Source organism: Perna viridis, chromosome 2 (genome assembly GCF_037379345.1).
Source record: "Perna viridis isolate PV_CMFRI_1.1 ecotype Kerala chromosome 2, ASM3737934v1, whole genome shotgun sequence".
NCBI classification, from domain to species: domain Eukaryota; kingdom Metazoa; phylum Mollusca; class Bivalvia; order Mytilida; family Mytilidae; genus Perna; species Perna viridis.
This window is the reverse complement of record NC_142446.1, coordinates 22,487,205-22,513,516: the sequence shown is the minus strand read 5'-3', so window position 1 is coordinate 22,513,516 and position 26,312 is coordinate 22,487,205. Positions and strand designations below refer to the sequence as shown.

General features: G+C 33.3%; 1 protein-coding gene across 1 annotated transcript in view; it reads left to right on the top strand.

The window, feature by feature from the left end:
* Positions 1-25,952, top strand: part of LOC148624091 (dual E2 ubiquitin-conjugating enzyme/E3 ubiquitin-protein ligase BIRC6-like) — a 64,781-nt gene extending 38,829 nt beyond the window's left edge. The window contains exons 35-59 of the mRNA XM_088566586.1: positions 589-759; positions 2,001-2,201; positions 3,411-3,687; positions 4,466-4,722; positions 5,519-5,624; positions 5,845-6,072; positions 6,741-7,309; positions 7,828-8,024; positions 8,355-8,502; positions 8,793-9,029; positions 9,861-9,977; positions 11,606-11,785; positions 12,305-12,433; positions 13,126-13,403; positions 14,320-14,527; positions 14,919-15,133; positions 16,566-16,766; positions 17,255-17,616; positions 18,013-18,209; positions 18,764-18,868; positions 19,544-19,758; positions 20,904-21,065; positions 21,705-21,782; positions 22,621-22,944; positions 23,265-25,952. Of these exons, the coding sequence (XP_088422712.1) occupies positions 589-759; positions 2,001-2,201; positions 3,411-3,687; positions 4,466-4,722; positions 5,519-5,624; positions 5,845-6,072; positions 6,741-7,309; positions 7,828-8,024; positions 8,355-8,502; positions 8,793-9,029; positions 9,861-9,977; positions 11,606-11,785; positions 12,305-12,433; positions 13,126-13,403; positions 14,320-14,527; positions 14,919-15,133; positions 16,566-16,766; positions 17,255-17,616; positions 18,013-18,209; positions 18,764-18,868; positions 19,544-19,758; positions 20,904-21,065; positions 21,705-21,782; positions 22,621-22,944; positions 23,265-23,474 (5,372 nt within the window). The 3' untranslated portion in view covers positions 23,475-25,952. The remainder of the gene's footprint in view (positions 1-588; positions 760-2,000; positions 2,202-3,410; positions 3,688-4,465; positions 4,723-5,518; positions 5,625-5,844; positions 6,073-6,740; positions 7,310-7,827; positions 8,025-8,354; positions 8,503-8,792; positions 9,030-9,860; positions 9,978-11,605; positions 11,786-12,304; positions 12,434-13,125; positions 13,404-14,319; positions 14,528-14,918; positions 15,134-16,565; positions 16,767-17,254; positions 17,617-18,012; positions 18,210-18,763; positions 18,869-19,543; positions 19,759-20,903; positions 21,066-21,704; positions 21,783-22,620; positions 22,945-23,264) is intronic.
* Positions 25,953-26,312: the final 360 nt, after the last annotated feature.

Below are 26,312 nucleotides of genomic sequence, written 5' to 3'. Positions count from 1 at the left end.
CAAAGGTTAATTATAAAATAAAACATGCAATTTTATTGAATTAAAAGATAATAACTAAGGGTTTTCAGTTATGGTATTCATGATTTTTAGTGACCTAACAACAACTTACGCCCAAGGGGACTTCAGGTTTGCATTATGTCAGTCAATCTGGCATATAAGTTTTTCACACTTCTACTAGTCATGGTTGCAGTGGTTATCATTTGATATTTCTTACATTGCATGACCACAGGAAGTTAAGGATTAAGTTCAAATTTTATTCCAGTCTGTTGAATTTTTGCTGTTATAACCCTCACACTTTGAAAATTTATGCTAAAACTGCACTTTTTTTTGTCATTCATGCTGATAGACATTTTATATATGGTACATTGTTTACCTTGAAAAATTACAGATCAAGGTCGAATTTTGTTCTCGTCCGTCACTTTTCTCATTAACAAATTATGCATGAAGTTTGCATTCTGTTCTCTTCAACAGAAACTTCTTTATAGGGGGCTTTTAATCGCCATGCAATACATTTAGAATGCTTATTGTATCTATAGTTGACTGTAGTAGAAATTTAAAATAATGACTGAACTGTTGATTTGTTTGCAGATGGTATAGAGGTTATATGTCAGAATCTAGTCAACTGTAACAGTTTCATCATCAACACTTCACCTAGCCTCATCTCGACCATCATGCAAAATCTAAATGGTAGAATAAGGAGCAATGATAAACGTTCAGATACTGAGTATGCTGATGGTTTGCAAAACTTTGCCCCGCTAGGTATAGTATAGTAGAACAGTAGTCAGATATGTGGTACAATGGCCAATAAAAGTATTCAGGGAACCAGAAAATCTGTAAAATATGCCTAAATTGAAACAGTTTTGTTCAATAATCATATGTCTGAATTTGACTGGTAAAAGTTAAATGCCTGTTGTAATGATTTAACCTTTTTTTATGCCCCCGCAACAAACATATCAATTCACCCCAGTCTGTCCGTCAGTCCGCCCGTCTGTCCGTCCGGATTACATATGATCATGGCTTGTCCAGCTATCTCTTCGTACTGTTTTTGAACTACATCTAAAATATTTTACAGGATATTTCTACACCTGTTGAAGGTGTGCAGGGCCAAAGGATTTTCATTTTCGTGAAATATTTTGGAAATTGGTGAAAGTTAGACTTAGTCATTTTCATCAGTAATAGGGTTATATGGCTTGTCCAGCTATCTTCTCCTGTAGTTTTTGAACTACATCTGAAATATTTTTTGCAGGATGTTTCTATACATAATGATGGTGTGCAAGGTCTTAGGATCTTGATTTTCATGAAATATTACGGAACTGGATGATAGTTGGACATTGCAATTTTTGTCAGAAATATATCCCAAGCAACAAAGTTAGGGATTTGTTATCGGGTGTATTAACAATTTTTATATGTCCATCAGTACATCCATCAGTCCTCTTTTTCTTGTCACAACTAGTCTGACACTACCGAACAGAACTATATGGCCAGGATACAATACATAGATATGCATATATTTAGGAATTTCTGATCCCCAAATTGATCCCAAATTTTTTCGAGTTACGGTACTGGAACAGTTTGTCATTGCAAGTCTTGGAAGGGTTGAGCTGAACCAACAGATCATGAGTATCACAAGTCTTGGAAGGATTTCTGAATCTGCAAACCATGTCTTCATACAAAAATAAACATGTTCCTAATTTGGCAAATCTAGCAAGTGGGGACATCATTAGTGTCTTACAGACACATTTGATTTACTATAAAATGAAAAAAATCACTACTAACAAATGGCATGGGGGCTCCGGTGACAAACAAGGTTTCTAGGTTCTAAAAGCAAAATGTTTCATTTACGGTATTCCTACTATTTAAATAAATAAATTAGGTGAAAAGATTGAGGTTTTAAAAAAAAGCATGCATTCATTTGAGCTAGAAGAAATTTGGAATGGTGTAAAATGTTTTTGAACATTTTTTTTGTGTTCTCTTCTTATTATCACTTGATTATTTTAAAGGCTCCATAAGTTCTAGTAGTCCATCAGCAAGTCCTGCAGAAGTTTTGATTCAAGCTGCCCCACCACATAGAAGAGCTCGTTCTGCAGCATGGTCATATCACTTTTATCCTGATGAAGCATGGGTAGACCTTACAATACAGTTACCATTTGCTGTACTGCTTAGTGATGTACAGATTCAACCACATAGTGCATCTCTCACTAGTAAGTAGTTGTAGAAGTTAAGATGGGGCCAAAGACATTCATAACTATAACGTAAGTATTAGTATAAACCATATTCTTCCGTGTATTCCTCACATCGCCCTACTTGGTAAGGGAGATCTACGAAAAAAGTTAAGTCGCCATGTAAAACACGTATTTGGAAGTGAGGAAAAATAACCAGCAGCAGATCACATTGAGAAAGAGGATTCCGGTAAATTCCCTGAAATGTGTATCCTTTCATCATTAATCTTTTTAATAAAAGTATTTTTCTATATTTCCCTGCATTTGCAGGCCATTTATTGATTAAGATACAGCGATGTATTGGATCCATTCAACGATTCAGCTGAAATGTTTACATTTCTTGTTCGTATACAAATTGGGTATTTCACTAAAACAATGGCGTCAAGTCCGACCATTTATAAAAAAAAATGTTTTAATTTGCCAAGTTGTGTATTGATATTTGATGGCTGGAAACAGTTCATCAAGCAGATGAAAGGATAAGTGAAAATTGTTTTCACCTTTTAAATTGATCTTTTGTATCTTTTGTTATTTGATAATTAAATGACAATGGGCCCGAGGATAGGTTGGCTATTTAACGCCCCACCACACACAGGTGAAGTTATAATTAGGACAGCGTGTTTTGAGGGAAAAATAAAAAGCTAGTCATGGTTTTTTGTACTATGAATGCAAGAAAACAGCATTGATGGATAAAACAGCAATTAAATAGCAGTAAAACTTAATTTGTTTATTTCACATAAAACTGTTCTCCAAAATACAAAATACCTCAATGTTGTTTTTTGTTGATGATTTCGGTACTGATTAGCGAAAATTACTAACCCTTAAAACACCAGAAAGGATAGACTGGGATTGAATTTGGGGTAATGACCTAATCATTCAGGTATAAGGATTGAAAATGGCCAAAACATTCAGCTTCTTGGTTTCTTCCCAATAACCTGAGCATATAATTCTCTATGAACTTCTATATCACAAAAGGAAAATTCAATAGAAATAATCATTTTGGAATTGAGGGCAAAAATGGTACAAAATTTACTGTTAATTTGCTTGTCTCGTGTCTTTGGTCACTTTAATTTAATTTACAAACTTATGCTTTGTAAAATATTGAATCATAGTCCAAAGCTACATTATGTTTTATTTGGATTTACCATATATTTATATGCTTTAAATAAGACTTACTATTGTTCTCTTGTACAGCATGTCCAGCTTATGTATCTCTTGAGATAAGCCATGATGGAGTTACTAACACACCCCAGTGTCAGCCTCTAATGACAAGCAGCTTAGCTTTTATCAAGTTGTCCCTCCAACGACCACAGGTAGCATCTATCGTCACCATCAGACTGCACAAGGCTAGAGATTCCATGACCATTGGTTTGTCGCAGGTGATGTTGATGGGATATAGTGCTTTTGGATACACTGGTAGTTCTACTCAAAATATACTGTTACCAACTGTTGACTTCATATCACAATCAAGGTATAGTCTGATATATACATATAGAATGTATTTAATTTATTTATGTCTGTTTAGAAAAATGTCATAACTATTTTAAACTATAACTTACATTAAATTAATATTAGTAAGTCAATATATGTGTCTTTAAATGATGAAGTTGTATTAAACTTTTTAAATAATTATTATTCTCCATGTAGGTATGCCATATTATGGTATCTATTTTTTGGAAAAATATGACAACTTCCTGTTTACCAAGGACCATGTTTATTTTCTGTTTTAATGTGATTGAAAGTGGGGTTATCACTAGTTAGCATTGGCTCACAGATTTCTTGTTTGTCCACTGATCATAGAATTTAATAAGTACAAATCACACAAATGACAATTTAATGACAGAGATTTCCTTGCCCTATCCTCCTGTTAATTTAAGGATAGAGATTTCCTTGCTGTATTCTCCTGTTAATTTAAAGATAGAGATTTCCTTGCTGTATCCTCCTGTTAATTTAAAGATAGAGATTTCCTTGCTGTATCCTCCTGTTAATTTAGGGATAGAGAATTCCTTGCTACTGTTAATTCATCATAGCATAGGTTTTATTTAAAGTCGAAGGTTTTTATTCTGTAAAGATCACACAAACTTGGTACTGATGTATATTATGATAAATGTTCTATTTTCTGTTTTGGTCAGCATAGTGTTGCATCAACACAATTTCTTTAAAGTATCTATAATGAATGTTTCACTTGTTATAGTTCTTTAATTATGTGTAATAACATTTGTTAAAAGATTTTTAAATGGTGATTGTAGTGTCAGATGGACCAGACTCCTTCATCATTGTCTAACAGCCCATAAAGATGTAGAAAATCTGGTTGCTGCTAGTGCTTCTACTACACCAGGTTTGCTAAGTACTTGTTCGGCCTTACTGGTATCTTCTGTGTCTACATCTTCTGTATATTACTACAACATCGAGGCTGTTCTGCTTAAGTTAGGTCTTCACTCACTACAGATGGGACTAGCTTTCATTGACAACATATTACGTAGTCCTTCTGGTCAGCCCCAAAGAGGTAAGTTTTACTCCACTGTTCTTCAACATTTGAGGTATACTTCTAAGGATTTTATATTGTAGAATAAATATTTGAACATACTTTAACTCCGTGTTTAATAATAATTTATTGGGTGATTTAAGAGGAATGCAAATTTTAGTGTATTTTATAGGTTTTGAAGCTGAAAAAAGTAGTATTAACATTTAAATTTCACTTGGAAATACATGTACAATGGTTAATGCAAACCTTTTGAAACAAGAGCTATCTTGTCTTATGATACATATTTTGTGAGGAACTGTTAATTAACACTGCAGTATTATCTTCATTTGGTTTCTGATGACATAATGCTAGTTATTTTAAGTTACAGTATGAAATTTGAACTGTAAATAAATCTGTCATCTTTGATCAGATGTTTCATTAATATTTTTTGCAATGCAGGTACCTTTGGTTTTGTAGGAGGTACTTTTAATCATTTTCTCTTTTAAACATAATGTGAAATTTTAAATTCTGGAGGTACCTTTCAGTAGCTTAGACGGGTAAAAGTACCTGGTACCACCTCTTAATGAAAGGCCTGTTTGATAAAATAAATAATAAGCAGACATACACCCTAAGAAAAACCATGCTAAAACTAAAATGGCAAACCAAACAGGAACATAACAAGATCAATAAATATATAAGTAACTGGACTGGAAACTCTAGGTATACTAAGAACTATTAACATTCTTATTGGACTTTAATGTACACAAATAAAGTACAGGTTTGATATTAATATTTTTATTTATATTCATTAAACTTTGAAATGCCTTATATCATTTAGGTCAGAGAACACCTTTCATGGGCAAGGTTAGTGGACAGGCCAATGATTCTACTGTAGAAATTCTCTACCAGCTTGGTATTACTCAGGACCCTGGAACTAGCAAGAGGTTTGTAGATATATTCAATAAAGATGAAAAGAACTTAAATTTTTTTATTTTATGCTCATCAAAAAGGAGCTTTACTTTCAAATATCTGATGATGTATAAAGGATAGTCAGCATATCCAAGCAAAGATGTTTTTGGAATAATTCATATACAGTAAGTATTGATGTACCTTAAGTATGTCTTTTATCAAACTGCTTTTGATGTTTACAAATAAAATTTTTAGGGTGCAAGCTTTACTGAACTGGTTAGGTGACAGTGCACGAGTGGCTTTACAGAAGATGGCCTCTTACTCTACTGATGGCTATGGAAGAATACCACACCAGACCAACTTCACATCATTACCAAGTCCTGCCCCAGCACATATTCACTGTGTAGGAGTAATTCTGTGGCAGAGTCATCAGTTACCTGTTGAATACAACATTAGTGCTCTGATTACTAAAGATTTAGTCAGGTTAGAACTTACTTTATAATCTTAGAATTATTGAGATTATTTGATTGATGGCAATGGTAACATCTGAAAAATGCAACTCACGATATGGAATTCTTGTAATTGCTGAAAGTAAAATTTTTATTTTAATCATAATTATCAATATTGTATGTACAATGTAGCTGAGTACTGAAGATGTGTCATAGATTAGTGATTTCACTACCTGTCTCACCTGGTGAGGATTTTCCTAGCATACTTAGGGGTCCTTTTAGTGCCCTTCCCAATGAGAATTATGTCAATTCCTGAAATTAGTGACTTTAATTTTTTTTCCCCCAAAAGACCAGCAGTCCTTTCCACAAAAAAAAAATTGTAAGTGTAAAATTAGTAGTAAGTTATGATGTCACAATACTTTGATCTGTTATGACACAAGAACAGATGAATTATTTTACACTTGTGATTTTTTTGTGATAAGGACTGCAGATTATCACATAAATTGAATGATTAGTACATTTTATCTTCCAATATTTTAGTGAACCTGCAAATAGATAGTATCATGTTAAACACACAATGCGAAACGTATGGCATTATTAGTTGTCAGAGGATCAATCTTGAAACAAATTTGATGGTGACAGTAAAGTTTCATTTTCTGAAGAAGAGAAAAGATGTACTAAAAAAAACTTTACTTTTTACAGCTCTCTGTATGAGTGGTCCATAACCTTAACACCAGATTCCACATTGAAGACAGCAGTAGATCATGTTCTTTGTGCAATATGTCACATTAGTCCTGAATTCTTTACTCAAATTCTCACATGGGTCGGAATCAAGTTTTCAACTGAAAGAAATGGTCTTTCTGAATCAGTATCTGATGATATCAAAGACAGTTCACATCTTCATAGAGAATCCATGACAGATGATAGTAAGGAAGCCAACAGCCAGAATAGACAACCAATTCAGGAAAATCATTATTTGGACTTTCCAACTATGTATCTGAAAGAATTCAGGCATATATGTTTGGAAGAGACACATTTAGCAACATTGGCTAACTCTTGTAAATCTCCTGTGGCTATAAGACAGTTGTTAGATTCTGGTTTCCCTGCTGTGTTAGCTCAAGGATTGTTTGAATTTTGCAATAAGATGATCTCAAGGTTTACTGATGGTTGTGTCAGCATGGAAGGTCTGACAGATATCAGCAAAACTATTAATGACGAGTCAGCATCAGCTGGTGTGTCAGCTTGTCGTAGCTCTTCTGGTGCTAGTCTAGGTGAGGTTGTTTTCTCTAATGATAATTGATATTTTAACAAAACAAGTCCATATATTACTCTTCATATCCTGTCAAAATTTATAACTGTCACTAAGATAAGCTTCATATGTGAAAAAGTGTTTTCGCATTTATAATTTAATGAAAGGTTATAAGATGTTAAGAAAAATAAAATTATAACTACATCATTTAGATTGATCAGTATAAATTTTCAAGTATAATTGATCAGAATAGATTGTTACCCATTATTAAAAAAGAAGAAAAAAACATCAAATATAGATTAGCTTACCATAGGGTATGATCTACACCTACCCTCCTTAGCCTGATGGACATATTCTCTTATATATATATTTTTTTAATATAAAAAGCACCTTTTGTTTTCTTGTCCACAAGTGTAGACAGTGTTTAACTTTTGAAAACGTATGGTTAAAGGTTGCTCAAGAATAAAGCCTTTTTCATTGTACCACTATTCACCTAATAGAAACCTGCATTATCTTTACCAAAGAAATGTGTGTTTACAGATAAATCTTTGTGGATAACTGCAGACCTGGTGGGTGCTGTACTCCATTTCTTTGCTGAGTTGTCTACAGAGCCATTGATGAAGGACTGGCTAGGTGAAGCTGAGGGTAACATCTTCTGGCCCTCACTACTAACATTGCTATGTAATGCTCCCATACAGTCAGCTGCTGTTTCACCACAAGGTGGAAATAAAACAGAGGTAAATCAATGTTATACAGAGATGATTTTTTCCGCTTTTTAGTGGAATTCAGCTATATCAAAATCCAGATTTTACTGTTACAATTCTTTTTTACTGTACAATTACTTCCGATTTTGCCAATTTCCACCTTGTAGACCTTGTAAAATCCTCCCTGGTTATAGGGGGTTAATAACAATTCATGGCTTTGAACTGATTAGAGGCTAGCTCATGTTGGATTCGATTTGGACAAATTAATCTAAGAATGTAGACTGGTGAAAGGACTTTTTTAATAGAGAGATGTAAGGTAAAACTTTATCCTAGAAATTTAAATGTAAATATTTTTTTATTCAGCCAATGACAGTAGAAGACAGAACATCCATAGAGACTGCAGCAGTTCAATTCTTTAACAAAGTGATATCTTGTCATCTAGTCAATCAGTTGTTGTTTGCTAAAGTCATGTGTGAAGTCATCAAGGATCAATCTATAGGCCCCAAAAATGGTAAGCTTATTGTGTATCTCAATTTGATTTAGTTGTTACACACAGGGTAACAAACAAATTGCAGAACATAGGGATGTTTTTCTTAAAAACTTCAATAATTGCATGACCAATAGAGCCAATCTCATCTCGATTTGCCTTGAAAATGGAATGATAGAACTTAATTTCCAAATACACCCCACCAGTATTTAAAAATAGTAATTAAACCACCCAGTCATCACCAAAAGTGGAAACAAAACAGTGAAATACGATCGAAGAGAAAAAGTAAAAATGTGTTCAATTATATTTTGTAGGACCCACTTCAGGAAACTTCCCATTGTCAGGATTTGCAAGGTGCTTGTTTCTACAAGTCTTGTTAGAAGATGAAAAGATCTTGGTTTCCCTAAAGTTAGAGAACCAGCAACAGAAAATCCAGACTTGTAAAAATGCTATGCCAATGGAACATCCAAAATTATGTGGTGGTAGATGTTGTCAGTGTGTTGTTGTCAGTCTGCATACAACATGTTCAGAGCTTCTCCAGAAACTTTCAGGTATTGGATCTTATTTAGTTTAAATTACTTAAAGCTGAAACTGTCAAAAGTTTCTACTACTCTTATACTCAAATAGGCATTTAAAATTACTTATTGCACACATGCTTGTTAGACTATCTCACTGTATAAAAGGGGTCCTATTTAGACAGGTTAACTGTTGAAGAGGTATTGTTAAGACAGACTCACTTGTGAAAGGGGTTTTGATTAGACAAGTTCACTGCTGAAGATGTTTCATTTTGACAGGTTCATTGTGTAAAAAAAATTTTGTTTAGACAGGTTTACCATGTATAAAAGCCTTAAGGTTTTGTTTAGATAGGTTAACTGTGTATAAAAGCCTGAAGGTTTTGTTTAGCCAGGTTAATTGTGTAAGGGGTTTTGTTTATAGAGGTTAACTGTAAGGGTTTTGTTTAGACAGGTTAACTGTGTAAAAAAAGGTTTTGTTTAGACAGGTTAACTGTGTATAAAAGCCTTAAGGTTTTGTTTAGACAGGTTAACTGTGTAAGGGGTTTTGTTTAGACAGGTTAACTGTGTAAGGGGTTTTGTTTAGACTGGTTCACTGTGCAAGGGGTTTTGTTTAGACAGGTTAACTGTGTAAGGGGTTTTGTTTAGACAGGTTAACTGTGTAAGGGGTTTTGTTTAGACAGGTTAACTGTGTAAGGGGTTTTGTTTAGACAGGTTAACTGTGTAAGGGGTTTTGTTTAGACTGGTTCACTGTGCAAGGGGTTTTGTTTAGACAGGTTAACTGTGTAAGGGGTTTTGTTTAGACTTGTTCACTGTGTGAGGGCATTCTGTTTTTAGTATTCTTGTTTACTATTCAAATTTTATTTCCAGAGTCATACTCTTTATCAGGTCATTTTATGAATGGACCTTCAGAAAAGCCATCAGATGATCTGAAGAAAGATTTAGGACATATAACTTCAGAGTTCACTGATATTTCAAGCACTGTTGGTAAGAACGTTAAAGTTTTTGGTGAATGGTTATGATACTGCTGATAGGAAGTTAGTTTATCATTTAGTTGTCTAAATTTTTGTGGTTTGAGATGATATTGACCTAGTCATATTACTTATTAAGCTGGGAACGTGCTGGGCTTCACCAGTGTTGCAATTTGTGATTTTTTATTTGATCTGGTGACAAAAATAACCAGATGGTGATATTGTTGGCACCTAGGATTTGTATATTGAAATTGACAGAAAGTTTGTCAGCAACAGATATTCTCTCCCTGTCCAATAAACAATTGTTTTGACACCTGGTCAGAGTTAATTGACCGTAACCAATTAACAGCTGAAGCCAATCAAAGGTAATTAGACCAGATGACCATGGCTCACAATATCCTCACGGGAGGTGTCAGTCAGATGTAAATATATTAATAAACCATTCAAAACTCTCATCATCTGGTCAAAGATTAACACAACCATGGACATGTGCATGTGGCTACATACAGGCTTCACAGCCCTGTTTAACTATATGATACATTCAGAAACAGATTTACCTTATAACAATTAATTAAATCCAATTAGCAATGATTATCCCACCAGGAAGTGTCTAAAACACTTCTAAATGCAATAATTGATAAAAGAAAATGGATGACATTTGTTTACACTTTTGCCATTTGGCTTTTTTTTGGTGGGGGGGGGGAATTGGTAAACAAATAAAATGGGGATTCCCAAAATCTAATTAAGGAAACACTGAAGGCATTAAGTCATAATATTCAAATATCAAGCAGGAGTACAAGAGATAATTACGAAGGGACACAGTTAATGGTCCATGGTAGTTTTTTAGAAATTTTATCACTTGAAAAAAGAATCAAGTTAGTTGAAAATTTGTAATTAAAAAAATCATCATACTTTCAGATAAATTTGATTAGACCACAAAGGACAAAGGTCAAAGGTCAACATGTTTTAAAATCAGGGACTATATGAGCATAGTAATATAAAGTCCTTGATAGAAAAAAAAACACCTGTTTCTAGAGTAGTACTTTATTATTTTGCATATGAAAAATGACTAATGGTTTTATATTCTAAGACTAGAGCTGAAAACCTGTTTTATACATGCATCTAGAGTGGATCTTGTGTACATATATGTCATGAATGTAGGGGTTATTTTGATGAATTGACAAAGATAACTCATCAGTGGACTTAATACTGTCATTTAAAAAAAATTAGAATATTTTTTGGCACCCATTTTGGCGCTAATTTCTGAAAATTTACGAAAAAAAATTGGCAGCTGGCGATTTTTCTGGTGACAGGATTTTGGAAGCCAGAGCAGCCCCTGTTAAGTGAAATCAAATTGGTTTGGATTGAGTTTAGGTCGTTTTATTTTTTTGCCTGTAGGGGATATTGTGTAATCTATGCAAAAGTCTGAGATTCGTGTTTGGAATTAAGTTAGTACGTTTATATTTATTTGCATTGAAGTTTTTTTCTACAAAGATTAGCTTCATCACTTTTGATACATATTACACATGTTAATTGGTAAAAAGAAAGTTGTTCTGTCTTATTGGTTTAACTAGAAAGTACTTATCAAGGTTTTTGTGTTACATTGATACGTTTCTTGTTAATACTGAGAGTTATTTACTACAGTTTCTGGAATGGTTGCTAAGGAGAAACGAGAAAAAGATGACAAGTCTTCAGCCAGTAAAAACCTTCCTCCTCGACCACCAACACGTAGAAAGAGACACAATACTACAATGTTTGCTGCTGATGCTGTGAGCTCTCAGTTACAGCCCCCTAACTATACACTTTATCATCCATTACTACCAAGTAAGTTATTGTTTAGGAAAAGATACATATAAAGTAATTGTCTGTAAATCTTACTATCTGCCTTTGTTATACTTCCCCCTGCAAACAAAGTCATTGGGTCTCTGCTTGTATGACAGTGAGTTGGTCTGTCAGTTTGTCCACATCTCTTGTAAAGCATAACTTTTAAACTACTCTATGGATTGTCGTGAAATTTGATAGGAAAGTTAGGCAATACATATAGATGTGTTTGTTTGAAGATAAATTTGGTTATTATAAGGTTACTACAAGCGGAGGGGCTTAAAATTAGTCACATCCACTTGAAGGGTGTGGTATTCTTTATGTGAGCTTGTTTATATAATATCTAGTTTCTCACTTGTTTTACAAGTATTATGGTCTTACCATTTTATACATGTATCATTTAAGCTCATCTTTAAAGTGTTGAAGGTCAGTTTTAAGAAATGAATTTCCATTACTCAGAAAACTGTTTTAAGGTAATACTTGGAAAAAAAGATATTTAAATGTATTGACAATATATTACAGATAAACCTTTGCCTGGAGATCTGACATTATCCCAGTTACTCCAAGTATTACATCAGAGAGGTTTACAGCATGGTAACAGTCTACTTGAGTTTGTTGTTAAACTGGAATACAGAAAAACATGTGATCAGGGTAAGATTTTGCCTTAACTTTATACAAATTATCAAGTTTTAAACAGTAATTGGTTATGCATATGTAGCATAAAGAAATGTCATGCCACTTTTCAATTTGCCATAACAAGTGGAAATATTAATTGTGATAGAATTAGGTTATTGAAGAGGTTAATTATAGACTACTCTCTCAAGGTTGTACATAAGTTCATATGTCATTCACACATTGGACATATAAAAAAAACCTTCCACCAATTCTCATGAAACTTTGGGTATTTGTTTCTTTTTAATGATGTGAAATGCATCCCTATTTTTTTCATATAATTTCGATGTAATATTTTTAATCACACAAAATGGGTGAATTCTCCACTTCCACACAATCACTTTCAAGCAACTTTAGTGGAATGTTTATTGTTTTATTGTTTTTGTTCATAGGAAAAATCTCTGCAAACTTAAATGGAAACAAGTGGAAATTTGAATTTTAGGAATGACTTAGGCATTCTTATCTTATGGACACTGAAATGTTCCCTGGTTTCAAAGGAGATGTACTAATGTACCCTTGTATATCCCTCTGTGAATTTGTGTCACTAGTTTTAATTTATCAGTTGCTGGTTTCCTGATTGATAACTTGGTTTATATTAAAAATAAAATTTGGTGTGCAGTGTTATAACTAGCTGGTGGGGCTCACATGTGTCTTGCTTTATCTGATTTCAGCTTGTAACCAGCCAGATGATTGGACTGAGATAGATGAAGAGGAGGAACATGAGATGTCACATGCTTTGTTAATGTCAACACCCAGTTTTCCATCAGCTTTACAGATCTTTGCTAGTGTGGGAGGGCTTGCTCTGCTGGCAGAGCACCTGCCATTGTTATATGACCCAGATTTAATTAGACAACCTGCAGCAGAAGGTCAAGGTGATAAAGTTGTTTGTAGGACCCTTGGTGCTGATGGTTGGGTTACTGTTGATCCCTTTCCTGAGGAGTTTTATGAGGTATGATTTCACTTGAAATGTTTTTTTTTTCACAGCCTCATCCTGATGACTTTATATTATCCCACCTTGTAAATGCTGTACATGTATATTAAAAATTTCATGGGATTTATGACTGTGGTGTTTTCTTTGGTTGATTTCATTCATATATATTGGCCCTTTGCATTACATGTTATTTCATTTACACAATGTTAAACTTTTAAGTTTTTGTAATAGAAATAGTTCACACATCATCTAATTATCAATGATCTGCGATCTCCGTTACTTGGGTACTATAATTTGTTCTATGAATAAAAAAGTACTTGGGTATGCAATGACTAGAGACCAAGGAGAATTGAAAAAAAAATGTTTGTTCAGGGTTTTTCTTACAGAGGTATATGCAGATATTTGGTTGCTATCAGTAGAAAGGGCTCTTACTTAAAAAAAAAAAACAATTAACCCACCTGTTATTGGTCTGTCTGTTATAACTCAAGGTTTTAACATGTCCGTGAAGTATTTTTATAGTGCTTATTTAAAGGGAGGCAAAATAGGTATTGGACTTACCAATAACAAATAATAAGATTCTTATTTCTTAGAGTTGAGAGTAAAACATAAGCTGTTCGATAATTGACAAAACTAGATTTGTTTTCATTTTTTGGTCTGTGGTCTGTGCATTTCTTGTTTGTTTGTTTGTTGGGGTTTAACGTCTGAGCAGCAATATAGTGTGCATTTCTTGTAATTTCTGGTTAAATATGGCAGTGTTACTGAAATTGATTTAGATGTACTTATCTTGTCTTGTGAATCTTGCATTAGAAGAATGATATGGATACAGTTTTTGACCAATAGATATTCAGTACTTGCAGAATTTTAAACTGTGTTCTTTCCTACTTAGGTTAATAATTCCATTATGAATTCATAGCTCCCAATTTTTCTATTCCAGCTGTGTAACGAGGATCTGCCTCCAGCTCCACCTGTACCAAGGGCAGCTAACTCCTCCATGTCTTTCCCAACCATACCACCTCATTCATTGATAGCATTTGGGTTGTTTCTAAGATTACCAGGCTATGCTGAGGTCTTATTGAAAGAAAGGAAGAAAGCTCAGTGTCTGTTAAGGCTTGTTCTTGGAGTCACTGATGATGGAGATGGGGGTATGTATGTTCATAGAAGACTGTTTTTCCATGTAAATAGTAATTCATCTTGGAAGAAATCACAAAACGAAAAGGAACTATCAGGAAAAAAATTACTTGTAAATTGAGTTTTTTTTTTACTTCTGTTGAACATTGAATTTAAGAATGCTACAAATGATAAACTTTCATTTAAAGCAAATATGATTAAATGCCTACATAAATTAATTGAATTGTAAAATAGTTTGGAAAATTTGCCCATATGATGAAAAGCGCCTTTGTAGCAATTAATATTTTTTATATGACCTAATTCATTTTTACTGTTCTGTAATGGTAATTCACTTCTGAAATGATGTCTGTTATGTATTGTGGTAATCATTTTGTCGTGCTTGTAAACTAAGTATTGATCTTACAGGTTACATATTGTCATCACATATAGCCAGCTCACTGCCTACACTGCCTTTCTTAGTTCTCAAGTCATTGTATGATAGCACACCACTTACAACAGATGATGGAGTTCTCCTGAGAAGGATGTCCCTAGAAATCTGGGCAATACATCTCATACTGGCTTGTTTGTCTGTTCTCAGTCATCATTTACCAAGAGTCTCTATGCCAGGGTTCCAACAAGAGGTTTGTATTTTTGAGCTTCAAATGAAAAAACACATACAGTCGAACTCCACTCGCTCGAACTCGGATGGCTCGAACACCCGGGATTTCTCGAACACAATTCAAAGTACCAAAATTTTCATCTATATAATCAATATAAATAACCATGGATTTCTCGAACTTCGATTTCTTGAAAACTCGAACTGACAAGTCCGTCCACTCGGTAATAAATCTCAAAGAATAAACCTCACCAACTCAAACTCGTCAGCCATTTTGTCAGCTTGGGTAATAGAAGGTGTGAAAAACTGAAACCCTATCATTAATCAGTGTCATTTTAGTTAATTACAGGTAATATTTAAGTCATCACTAATTAGGTAGTTTTGATAAAATTGATTGAAGTTCGAGAATGTTCCAAAGTCCGTATGATGAAACCATGAAAGAAAATCAGATGAAAACAAATTATTGACCAATGTACAGGCACTCTGGACATTTTTAAAAGAAAATACAGCATTTTTAATGTCCTTTAATCAACATAATCTTCCGATAGCGAATGAAAAAAATCCACGAACTAACACAACTTCGGAGGAAGTAAGCAATTCCTAACAGTAAAGTCGAACTCGGACCGCCAATGAAAAAAATCCGGAAATATACGCACTTCAATTTCTCGAAATCCTGATAACTCGAACACATTTCAATGGTCCCTTGGAGTTCGAGCTACCGAGATTTGACTGTAGAATGTTGTAACTGGAGTTCCGTTGTATTTTGATACCTCCAACTGTATATAAAAAACACCCTTTGTTTATGTGTATCTCTCCAGGCATCTTGTAATTGCAGCTCCTCATGAACTGCTTGATGGTTTTGCATAGTTGCCTACCCTTACAATTTTGCAGTAAGGCTAGAGAATTTTAAGGCCATCTTATGCCATTATGATTGTAATCAAATTCCTTACTATTTGGCTACCAATTTCTAGATTTCTGGTTCTGTTCCAATGGTCATTTCTGGTTTGAAGAAAGAATAAAAAAAATTATGTAAAAAAATGTAGTTGTGAAGAAAATGGTGATGCCAATAAAAAGCTGACTCGGTGTTCACAAAAGTTTAGGGAAGAATATAAATCCACAATATGGATGGTTTATGTCCATATAATGAGCTGTTTGTGATAAAAATTAACCTTACAATTTTTTATTAAAAATTAGTAATTTTTTTGTGCACCTTACTATTTTCATCAGAAAGGGATAGACAAGTCTGGTTTTGATAAAATTTTATGGGAATGTAAAGCATCATATGTAGATATGCAGTGCATGAAAGGAGATATTATTGTAAGTTACAGCCAGTAGACATAAGCTAACTTAAGGCTTATACAAGATCAAGTTTCGTATGAACAGGGGGTATCTTTTTGTAGTTTTTTAACTTGTTTGGGTAGGTGTATTAAATTGTGATATTTTCTTGTGCTCGTAAGGCTCAGCTAATTCTCTCAGCCATGCAGACAGCTACTACAACTACAACTACAACTACATCCTCTCAGCCTGAAGAAAAGTCACAGCAATACTGGGCCAAGGGTACAGGATTTGGGACAGGGTCTACTACATCCAGCTGGGATGCTGAACAGGCCTTACTCAGACAGAAACAAGAGGAGGAACATGTTGCTTGTTTACTTCAGGTATTTTGGCATTTTTTCTGTCCACAAGCCTGAAGAATTGAATTTTCTTTTTGGAAAACAGACTTTCCAATTGCTACATTCTTTATCACTAATAGCAATATCCACACTTAGATATTGGTGCACATTGCAACTTGAAATTACAAAAAAATATAGATTTGTTTTATTTCTCTATACAAAAGTCTAATAACTATTCTTGCATTTGCATTTCTCTAGTGAATTGATTTTTTTTTCTTTCAGATTACTTATTTATTTTAAAGGTGATGATTGATTTTGGATAAATTTTTCAGAAAACTAGTATTTGTTCTACTTGACCCAAATAAGGGCCTGAATGACCCATATAACATCTAATTGCAATGCTTTGAATTTCATTCAGATTAGTAGATCTGAATGTTTACAGTTTAAGTAAAAATATATTGATGTCTTCCATGTTGTTGAATGATAATATTTATTGTTAACTAATACATGTACCTCTAACATTTATTTTACAGGTGTTGGCTAGCTATGTGAACCCAGGTGGAGAGGTTCCAGCAGATTTTGAGAATAGCGGCTACACTTGTCCGTCAGAGAAAATGTTACTCCCTGACATGATACCAGAACTCCTCAGTCAGTCTTGTCTGATCCCAGCCATATCTTCATACTTGAGAAATGATTCTGTTTTGGACATGGCTAGACATATACCTATGTATCGTGCCCTTTTAGAGCTGCTGAGAGGCATTGCTGTCTGTCCATCATTAGTGCCTCTGTTGCTGCCCCTAGACAAGGACAATAATCAGGACTCTGCAGCAGCATCTATAGGGGTACTGCTTGAGAAAATGAGGAAATGTGTTGATACATATGCCAGTCGCTTGAAGTAAGTTAATTATTTAAGTTCCTACATAAAATTAACGTTGAATATAAGGGTTACCTCCACAACACTTCACTTGAGGTGATTATTGAGTTCTTTTCTTTTCAGAAACTGGAATCACATGCAGCGGAGAATTTTTTAAAAATTTTTTTAAATTTTTTTTGTCAAGTTCTGTGATTTTAAGCTTTAAAAAGAAAAACTTAAATAATTGATTGCAAAATCCTTCTCACTTTTTAGGTGTTCAACTTGAGAGATTTTAAGTAAGATTTGTACTTGAAAATTAAAGTTTAATATTGTTAATAATTATTAACTTTAGAAAAAAAATACTTCTGTGAGCCTGGTAAGAAATGAGGCCTGAGTATGCCAATGTTGGAATTTGCTTTTTTTTTTTTTTTCCAACAGGTCTAACAAAGGAAAGAATGGGCAGAATGGAACTGAACAACCCAGTAATGGGGGTATTACAACAGCTAATATTGGAGTCAATGTCCTCAATACTGAAGAGGAAGAGGAGAATGAAGGACTAGCTTTGTTGATACCTAACATACAGGAAACAGCTAGGATTGTCAAGGTCTCTACTGACAGACTACAACAGGCTTCAGGTACTATAATATGAAAAGTACAAAGTATTGGAATAAGGAAGTTTTTCACTATCATTTTGCACATACAGTGGTTTCAGTTATTTTTTTGTAATTCGGTTTTGGTGGCTGGAAGGAAAAAGACGCTTCCTTGAGTTTTTCTATTAGTGATTCATGGGTCAATGAAATAAGAATATCAGACTCTGTCTCCTTTTCATGTAAAGTTATCACAAAATCAAACAGAAACTAAAAACTTTAAAGCATCTAGTTTGCTTATACTGCTTTACAGTATAGTTTAAGTAATTATGATATAAATAGATATCTGTAGTGAAGGCAGTGTCCTTGTTAAAAGTCATTGCTGTTTAAAAAAGATGTTATGAATATGGGAATACTCAATTCCTTCTGTTTAGAGAGATTGAGTAGAACTTGTTTTAATCGTAAAGAAATGATTTATTTATCAAATTTCCCTAATGCTATCATTTTCAATATTTTACTTGTTTACAATTTTGATATTTTTTCTTAAAACTCTTTGACCAAAATGTCACATTATTTGACCATTGATGATCGTCTAATTGTAGGTGCAGATCATAAGAAAACAGAAGATTCAGAAGCTGATGCTAATACTGCTGCTATGAAACATGATGATGAAAAGTACATGGCAACTATGAAATCCCTACAGTTTGGTAAGTTGAATTGTGGACAAGGATAGAGGGGAAAACATTAATTCTACTTCAATTTATGTAGCAATCATTTTTATAGTTTATTGTTTTAATTTCAAGCTTTTCTACATTTTATATTACTGTGGATTGTTCTTGTGATTGACAATCTTCAAAAACATGAAATAACGTGACAAAAAAGATTATACACACAGAATTATAATAGTTTTGTACAATACAGACAAAAAGTCTGTAAGAATCAGGCAGGGGGTAAAACATGATATGGAAAAAAAACCACTATTTTGAAAGTTTAATATGACTATTTGCACCATCAGAATCATGAAAAAAGACTTGATTTTCTATAGCACTTTGGTAAATTGAGTTATAATTTCATTGAAATGTACTGAAAATGAACATTTCAAGGGTAGATAACTCAGGAACTTCATTATTCTTACATTCTATTGAAAAATTTCATAGCAAATCCAGTGATGCAGAGATCATATAATGGTCTTTTTAAATACAAAAAGCATCCTTGAGGGAAAGGTATTATCAGATCTGTGGGGTTTTGACATGCATGTTTCTGATTTTTTCCATTTTGCCTAATTCTTACAAAAACTTACACTTAATGGCTTATAACAGTTATCTGACTTATTTCCTTCCATTTATTGATTTTAATCTTATCTTGGCTTTCAATTTCTTTAGATGTGTTTCAAATAGTAGAAGATGAGAACAGTGGTTTGAAGTTTAACTGTCGCCATCACTATGAAAACAATATCAGAACAGCTGGAGATAACAGTAACCCAGCACGGACACGTAGATTGGCTCAGGAGGCTGTAACATTATCTACCTCATTACCACTGTCTGCTGGCAGTAGTGTGTTTGTACGTTGTGATGAAGAAAGGCTTGATGTCATGAAGGTATGTTTAGATAGATAGATGATTTATTCTTGAAATATCACCTGTTACAATTTATGGTCAAACATCACTCAACATATAGGTATAGTAAGACTCATTCAAACATGCAGAACGTACAGGGGTAGCTAGACTTACCCAAACACGCAGAATGTACAGGGGTAGCTAGACTTACCCAAACACACAGAATGTACAGGGGTAGCTAGACATCCAAACAAACAAAACATACTGGGATAGTAAGACTCATCCAAACTCATGGAACATTTAGGGGTAGCTAGACCTACCCAACACGCAGAACATTTAGAGGTAGCTAGACCTACCCAAACATGCAGAACATACAGGGATAGCTAGACTTGCCCAAACGCATGGAATATTTAGGGTAGTTCGACTTACCTATACATGCAGAGCATACAGGGGTAGTAAGACTCATACAAACGCATGGAACATTTAAGGGTAGTTAGACTTAACCAAATACTCAAAACATACAGGGGTAGTAGGGTAGTAAGACTCATCCAAATGCATGGAACATTTAGGGGTAGTCGGACTTACCCAAACATGCAGAACGTACAGGAGTAGTAAGACTTATCCAAACACATGGAACATTTAGGGGTAGTCAGACTTACCCAAACATGCAGAACATACAGGGGTAGTAAGACTCATCCAAACGCATGGAACATTTAGGGGTAGTTAGACTTACCCAAACATGCAGAACATACAGGGGTAGTAAGACTCATCCTAACGCATGGAACATTTAGGGGTAGTCAGACTTACCCAAACATGCAGAACATACAGGGGTAGTAAGACTCATCCAAGCGCATGGAACATTTAGGGATAGTCAGACTTACCCAAACATGCAGAACATACAGGGGTAGTAAGACTCATCCAAGCGCATGGAACATTTAGGGGTAGCTAGACTAACTTAGACATATTACAAACTACTTCCTAACACTATGACATTGTCTCTTTATATTCTTATCAAACAAATAGTTAATAAGTGACTAATAACACTGTAATCAATATGGATTGGTATTTTTAAATCTTTTGTGTATTTCATTTTCCCAGTCCCATACTTCTTTTTTGGTACTAAAGTCATTGTGATTAAATTTTATAGTTTATATATAATACCATTATAAAGGTTATTGAACTTTCAGGTGTTAATAACAGGACCATCAGAGACACCTTATGCCAATGGTTGTTTTGAATTTGATGTATACTTCCCTCAGGATTATCCTAACTCACCTCCATTCATCAACTTATCTACAACTGGCAACCATACTGTTAGATTTAATCCTAACTTGTATAATGATGGCAAGGTAGGTACTACATGTACTGAAGTGATACCACCTGATCTGTATGATAATGATTTAAATTGATTTGTAAGAAATTTTCTGATTGTTTGATTTTCTTTGAGCAAACCAGGTTATTTTATATAACCTGGCTTGGTATTCTGACGTCATTAACATCAGTTGGTTTGCAGTCCATCATTCATATAATACCAAACATAACAATGTTTTGATGATGAATTGATTATTAATACTTGGATGGTCATCAATTAGATATTAAATTATTTTTGTTTCTATTTTTTAATAACTTATACTCATTAAACTGGCTTGGTCCAGTTTATACTTTTAGTGTAAGCTGCTTAACACCATGTTATTTTGTATAACCTGTTCAAAAATTAGAAATATTCCTTAACTGACCCAAAAAAAGACCTTAGTTTTGTACATGTTATCTAACCTTTAAAAAAACAAAATATTTTGTGTAAAAAGTCTTTTAAAATTGTTCAAGATGTTGGTTACATGAAACATTGTGGTTATTCTTTGTATGATAAAGCATTACCTGGGTAAAGGGAGATCTGTTCTGTTTTTTCACTTAGTTATAAAATGTTTTCCAGTTTTGCAGCTTAAACTATCTTTACTTAATACATGAACCTCTTTGTGTAACATTTGCAGGTGTGTCTAAGTGTATTGAATACATGGCATGGAAGACCTGAAGAGAAATGGAATTCTCAAACATCTAGCTTTTTACAGGTAACCTTACATTATATAATTTGATAAAATTTTATACAAACTTTAATACATGTTTTTTTTTTTTTACTAAATCAATAATTGTAGACACAGACTTTAATACTGATCATCTAGGTGTTGTTTTCCTCTGCATTAAATGTTTTTATACTTCACCAATGTAAGTATCCGTATGTACAACACCTGTTGACATCTTAGGTTTAGGATTGCATTGAAGTCTTTTTCTGAGAAGATTGGTGTATAGTGTCATACAACCTGGTACACATGTAGAGATCCTGTTATTGTAATGGTATAATTGTAATTTGAATGATTTCGAATGAAAATCCCCTTATGGACCATCATTATTGTATCAAGTTTTTGGCCAGTTTGCACTTGTGCAAGTTGGCTTACAGAATGGTGAATGTTGATTGGGCAGGCAAATGGAGAAAATATTTTCATATCATTTTTCTCAGCAACTACATATTTGGTACACAAACCTGTAAGGGGTCACATATTGTGGGATGCAATTTTAGGTTTGTCAGACTTCTACTTTCCGTTGATGGCAATCCCACCATTTCTGTCTTGGACCCATATTCTTATTTTATTTGCAGTGTGATTTTTATTGTGTCAGGGTTTAGATTCCACTATCTGAGGTAAATAGGAATCACATTGTCCTTTTACCTTTTTGGTGTAATTCCTAAACTGTTCAATGAAATTTTATACTTAGGGTTTGCATCATACATAGGTGTGCCATAAACAACTTAATTATTGTTATAAGCTGGAAAATGAGGTAATCATACTTCCAGGTTTTAAGTATTGCTCTGATATTGGGCTCACTCACAGCTGAAGTTAACTCTAATTGCAGGTGCTTGTATCCATACAGTCATTGATACTTGTTTCTGAACCCTATTTCAACGAACCAGGTTATGAAAGATCTCGAGGAACACCATCTGGCACTGCTAATTCCAGAGAGTATGATGCAAATATCAGACAGGCAACTGTCAAATGGGCAATGCTAGAACAACTAAGAAATCCATGCCCTAGTCTGAAAGATATCATTCAGAGACATTTCTGGATTAAGAGAAGAGAAATCCTGAAGCAGTGTGAGGATTGGATTTCTGAGATGGAAGGCTATAGCACTGACAAGAGAACGGGTAGAACTATTGCTCACAGTACTATGGCCTTAAAGGTTTGTTTTTTCATGAATTGTTTATCTTAAAAATCTTGTTGACTGACCTTTTATTGCACAAAGTAAAATGTTTTTGATGGAATACCGTTAATAAAATCAAAATGCCTGAAGAGATCTACAATCATTAATTAATAAATTAGTTGATAAGAAGTTACAAAAATTGTACAAGTGCCTACAAAATATTTTTTTCAAAGTTTATATCTTTTTCAAAAGTCTTGTGTTAGTGTATTTACTATGGAAACCACATTGGATAAACAGTTTATCACCATTGAATTAAGTCATTGATTATTATTAGTTATTTAATCTTCTTTTTTTTTCAGAGATACTACAACCAATTACGGGAGGAGTTATCCAAAATGAAACCTCCAGAGGGGTTAGAAGAAGACAATATTGATCTCCAAGAGAAAGTGTATTCTACAGAATCGTCAATGAATACCTCCCTGTGTGAAATGCCTGGACCTAGTACTGAAGGCAGCATAATGGACTCCAATTCAAACACCATTGTCCAAGATGTTGTTGAAATCTTATGATAATAACTATCTTTTAGTTGTTTTTAAAATTGATGCCAAATTTCTGTTCTTTCTTCATCCGCTGTGATTTCTACATTGTTGACATGTTTATGGAATAATGAAAATTGCTTCAATGATTTATTGTTGTTATTCCATGTAGGGTTTTTGTTTTATGTTGTTGATAATTTTGTATTTATTTCTGTCTCAGTTCACAATGATCAAATGTTGTGACTGGATTGTTATGTTTTGGACTGGAAATAGTGCTGATAATGTATTTATTTTCTTGTAAGTTATGTATTTTTCATTTGTTGATTTGTTTTTCTTAAACAATTATGGAACTCTGCTCTTATTGGAACTATTGAATTGATTAGTTTTTATTTTTTTGTTCAATTTGTTATTATTATTTTTTTTTTCATTTATTATTTTTTTTTTTTACTTATATTATCAATACATGTTAATATCAGTAGACTTTTTAAACCATATGCTCAGTTTCTTATTGCAGAGCAAAATTTATTAAACCAATGTATTGTAAGTAAACATTTTTATATGTACATGCATAGAATATCTGAAACTATCTCTAACCCTCTTTTTATACCTCATTTCATAAGATACATTCAAAAACCAGTTGGGTTTCATTTTTCTCAGCTTCTATATTCGTCAGAGTGATTATTTATTATCGTTGCATTATTTTAAGTAAACAACTTTGTATATACACATTGAAACCAATAACGAATGGTAATTTCTCTGAATGAATAGATAATTTGTGAGGAACAAACTTGTGTAGTAAACACCTTTTACATTGGTGCAAATATAGTAACTTCTATATTTAGTGGCAAGCAGACAAATTAATCTTCAAAATGAATTGTTCAAAAAACTAATTTGAAAATGCATAGTTTCTGTCATTTGCAAAGTTTAATTTTTGTATTATATCATTAAATTCCCTGTATTATAAACAAGGTTTCTTCATTTCAAATTCTATTTATTTGATATGTGATGGAGAGTTTTACACATTTCTGTGAGGTATCCATTTAATTACCATTTTGTTTGAGAATAAATTTGACAGCAAATCACACCTTGTTATGAGTGAAGTTTTCTAATACTAAGACACTGTTTGATGCCATAGTTACCAATCTCTTTAAAGTTGTATCTTTTTTTGTATTCACACTAATTAAAAAGTTAAATAATTGATGAACACCAATAAGTCGGTGATTATCATGAAGTAATTAACTTCAAAAAAGATGAATTGCCATAAAATCGTGATGTTGATGTACTGATTATGTCCCTGTTTGTAAGATTTGTATTCATTGAGATTCTCTAACCTACATGGTTGTCAGTTCTACATGATATCTTCAAACAGAAAAAGAATCACATCAATAATAAAACTGCGTTCAGAATACATTATAGATCATTCTTATTTTTTCTACAACAGTTGTGAAATGAAATGATTGAATTTTGTAGAATGTATAATTTTTCTCATAATTTTTGTTGGGTATCTTGGATAGTATAACAGTACTTATAACCATGTTGTCCAATCACTAATGATATTTGCTCTATTAAAGAGATGAAATTCTTGTTAAAGTGCATCCATTAACGTGAAAAGTATCTGTGAGTGAACAGCGGACTGACTGTGTCGAGTTTCTGACCAACTTGCATTCAGATTGAGATGTTCCCTATCAAGTTAGATTTTTTTAAGTATCTACCCGTACATATAACATTTATTCATTCATCAAAATACATCTTAATGTAAATAATACAGTTCACACCTTTCAGTATTGATAGATGAATCACCTGACAGTCCACATCTGCCAGATAGATGAATCACCTGACAGTCCACACCTGTCAGATAGAGGAATCACCTGACAGTCCACACCTGTCAGATAGAGGAATCACCTGATATGGAGGAAATTTTCTGTATTTTTAGATTGTTTTTCCCTTATTGTTTGTTTGAGTTGGACAGAATGGAAGTTCATAATACTTTTGTGATTTATATATTTGTAGACTAAATACCATTTGTTGTAAACATTGCTGAATTGTACATGTATATAAGTATTGATTTACTGAGCTGCTCTGTTTGACATGTAATATGACCTGAAACATTGTTTGATATTTCAGACAGTTTTCTTATATAGGATGTCATAAATAGTCCATTCGTAAATTTTCTTCAGTTCTGAAAAAAAAAACACTGGTGAAAAATTCTAATGCTATTATGCATTTTCGGTTTTTCATTTAGAAGTAATTTACAAATATCGTTTTTTTTTAAGAAAACATAAAATATTTTGGGATTTATGTGAATTTTTAAGTTGATAGATACTATTTTCTGTATTAGATATACCTACCTTCATCATGCTTCCTAGTAAGAATGTACTGAACCAGTGTTCTAAACTGGATGCTTGTTGTGTGAATTTTTCTTATGTTATTGTTGGAATTACATTTGTCTTTAAACTTTTAAGTCAAAAGATGAAAAAAAAAATACATCTCGATTAAAATTTAAAATTCCCATTAGTTTGATCATAGTGCCAGCTTAACCCCTGTTTGATCATAGTGCCAGCTTAACCCCTCCACACAGACTTCTACATAATTAATATTTATTTATGTTTATGTTCAGTTTTTTTTTTATGCCTCCACTTATACTGTCTTTCCACCTAAATCTTGGTTACTGTCCGATTTCTGCTTTTTTGGTATGTAGGACTTCACTACTTTTCATGGTATAAAATAAGAGATAGAATATTTTCATCTCCACTTTATAGCTGCCACTGGAGAGATTGATTTTAAATGTGGTATGAAGATGGTGCATAAGCCGCAATTGAATTAGGTGGCTATCATATATTAACTTACTGTTTCTTGGGACTTTCTCATTTT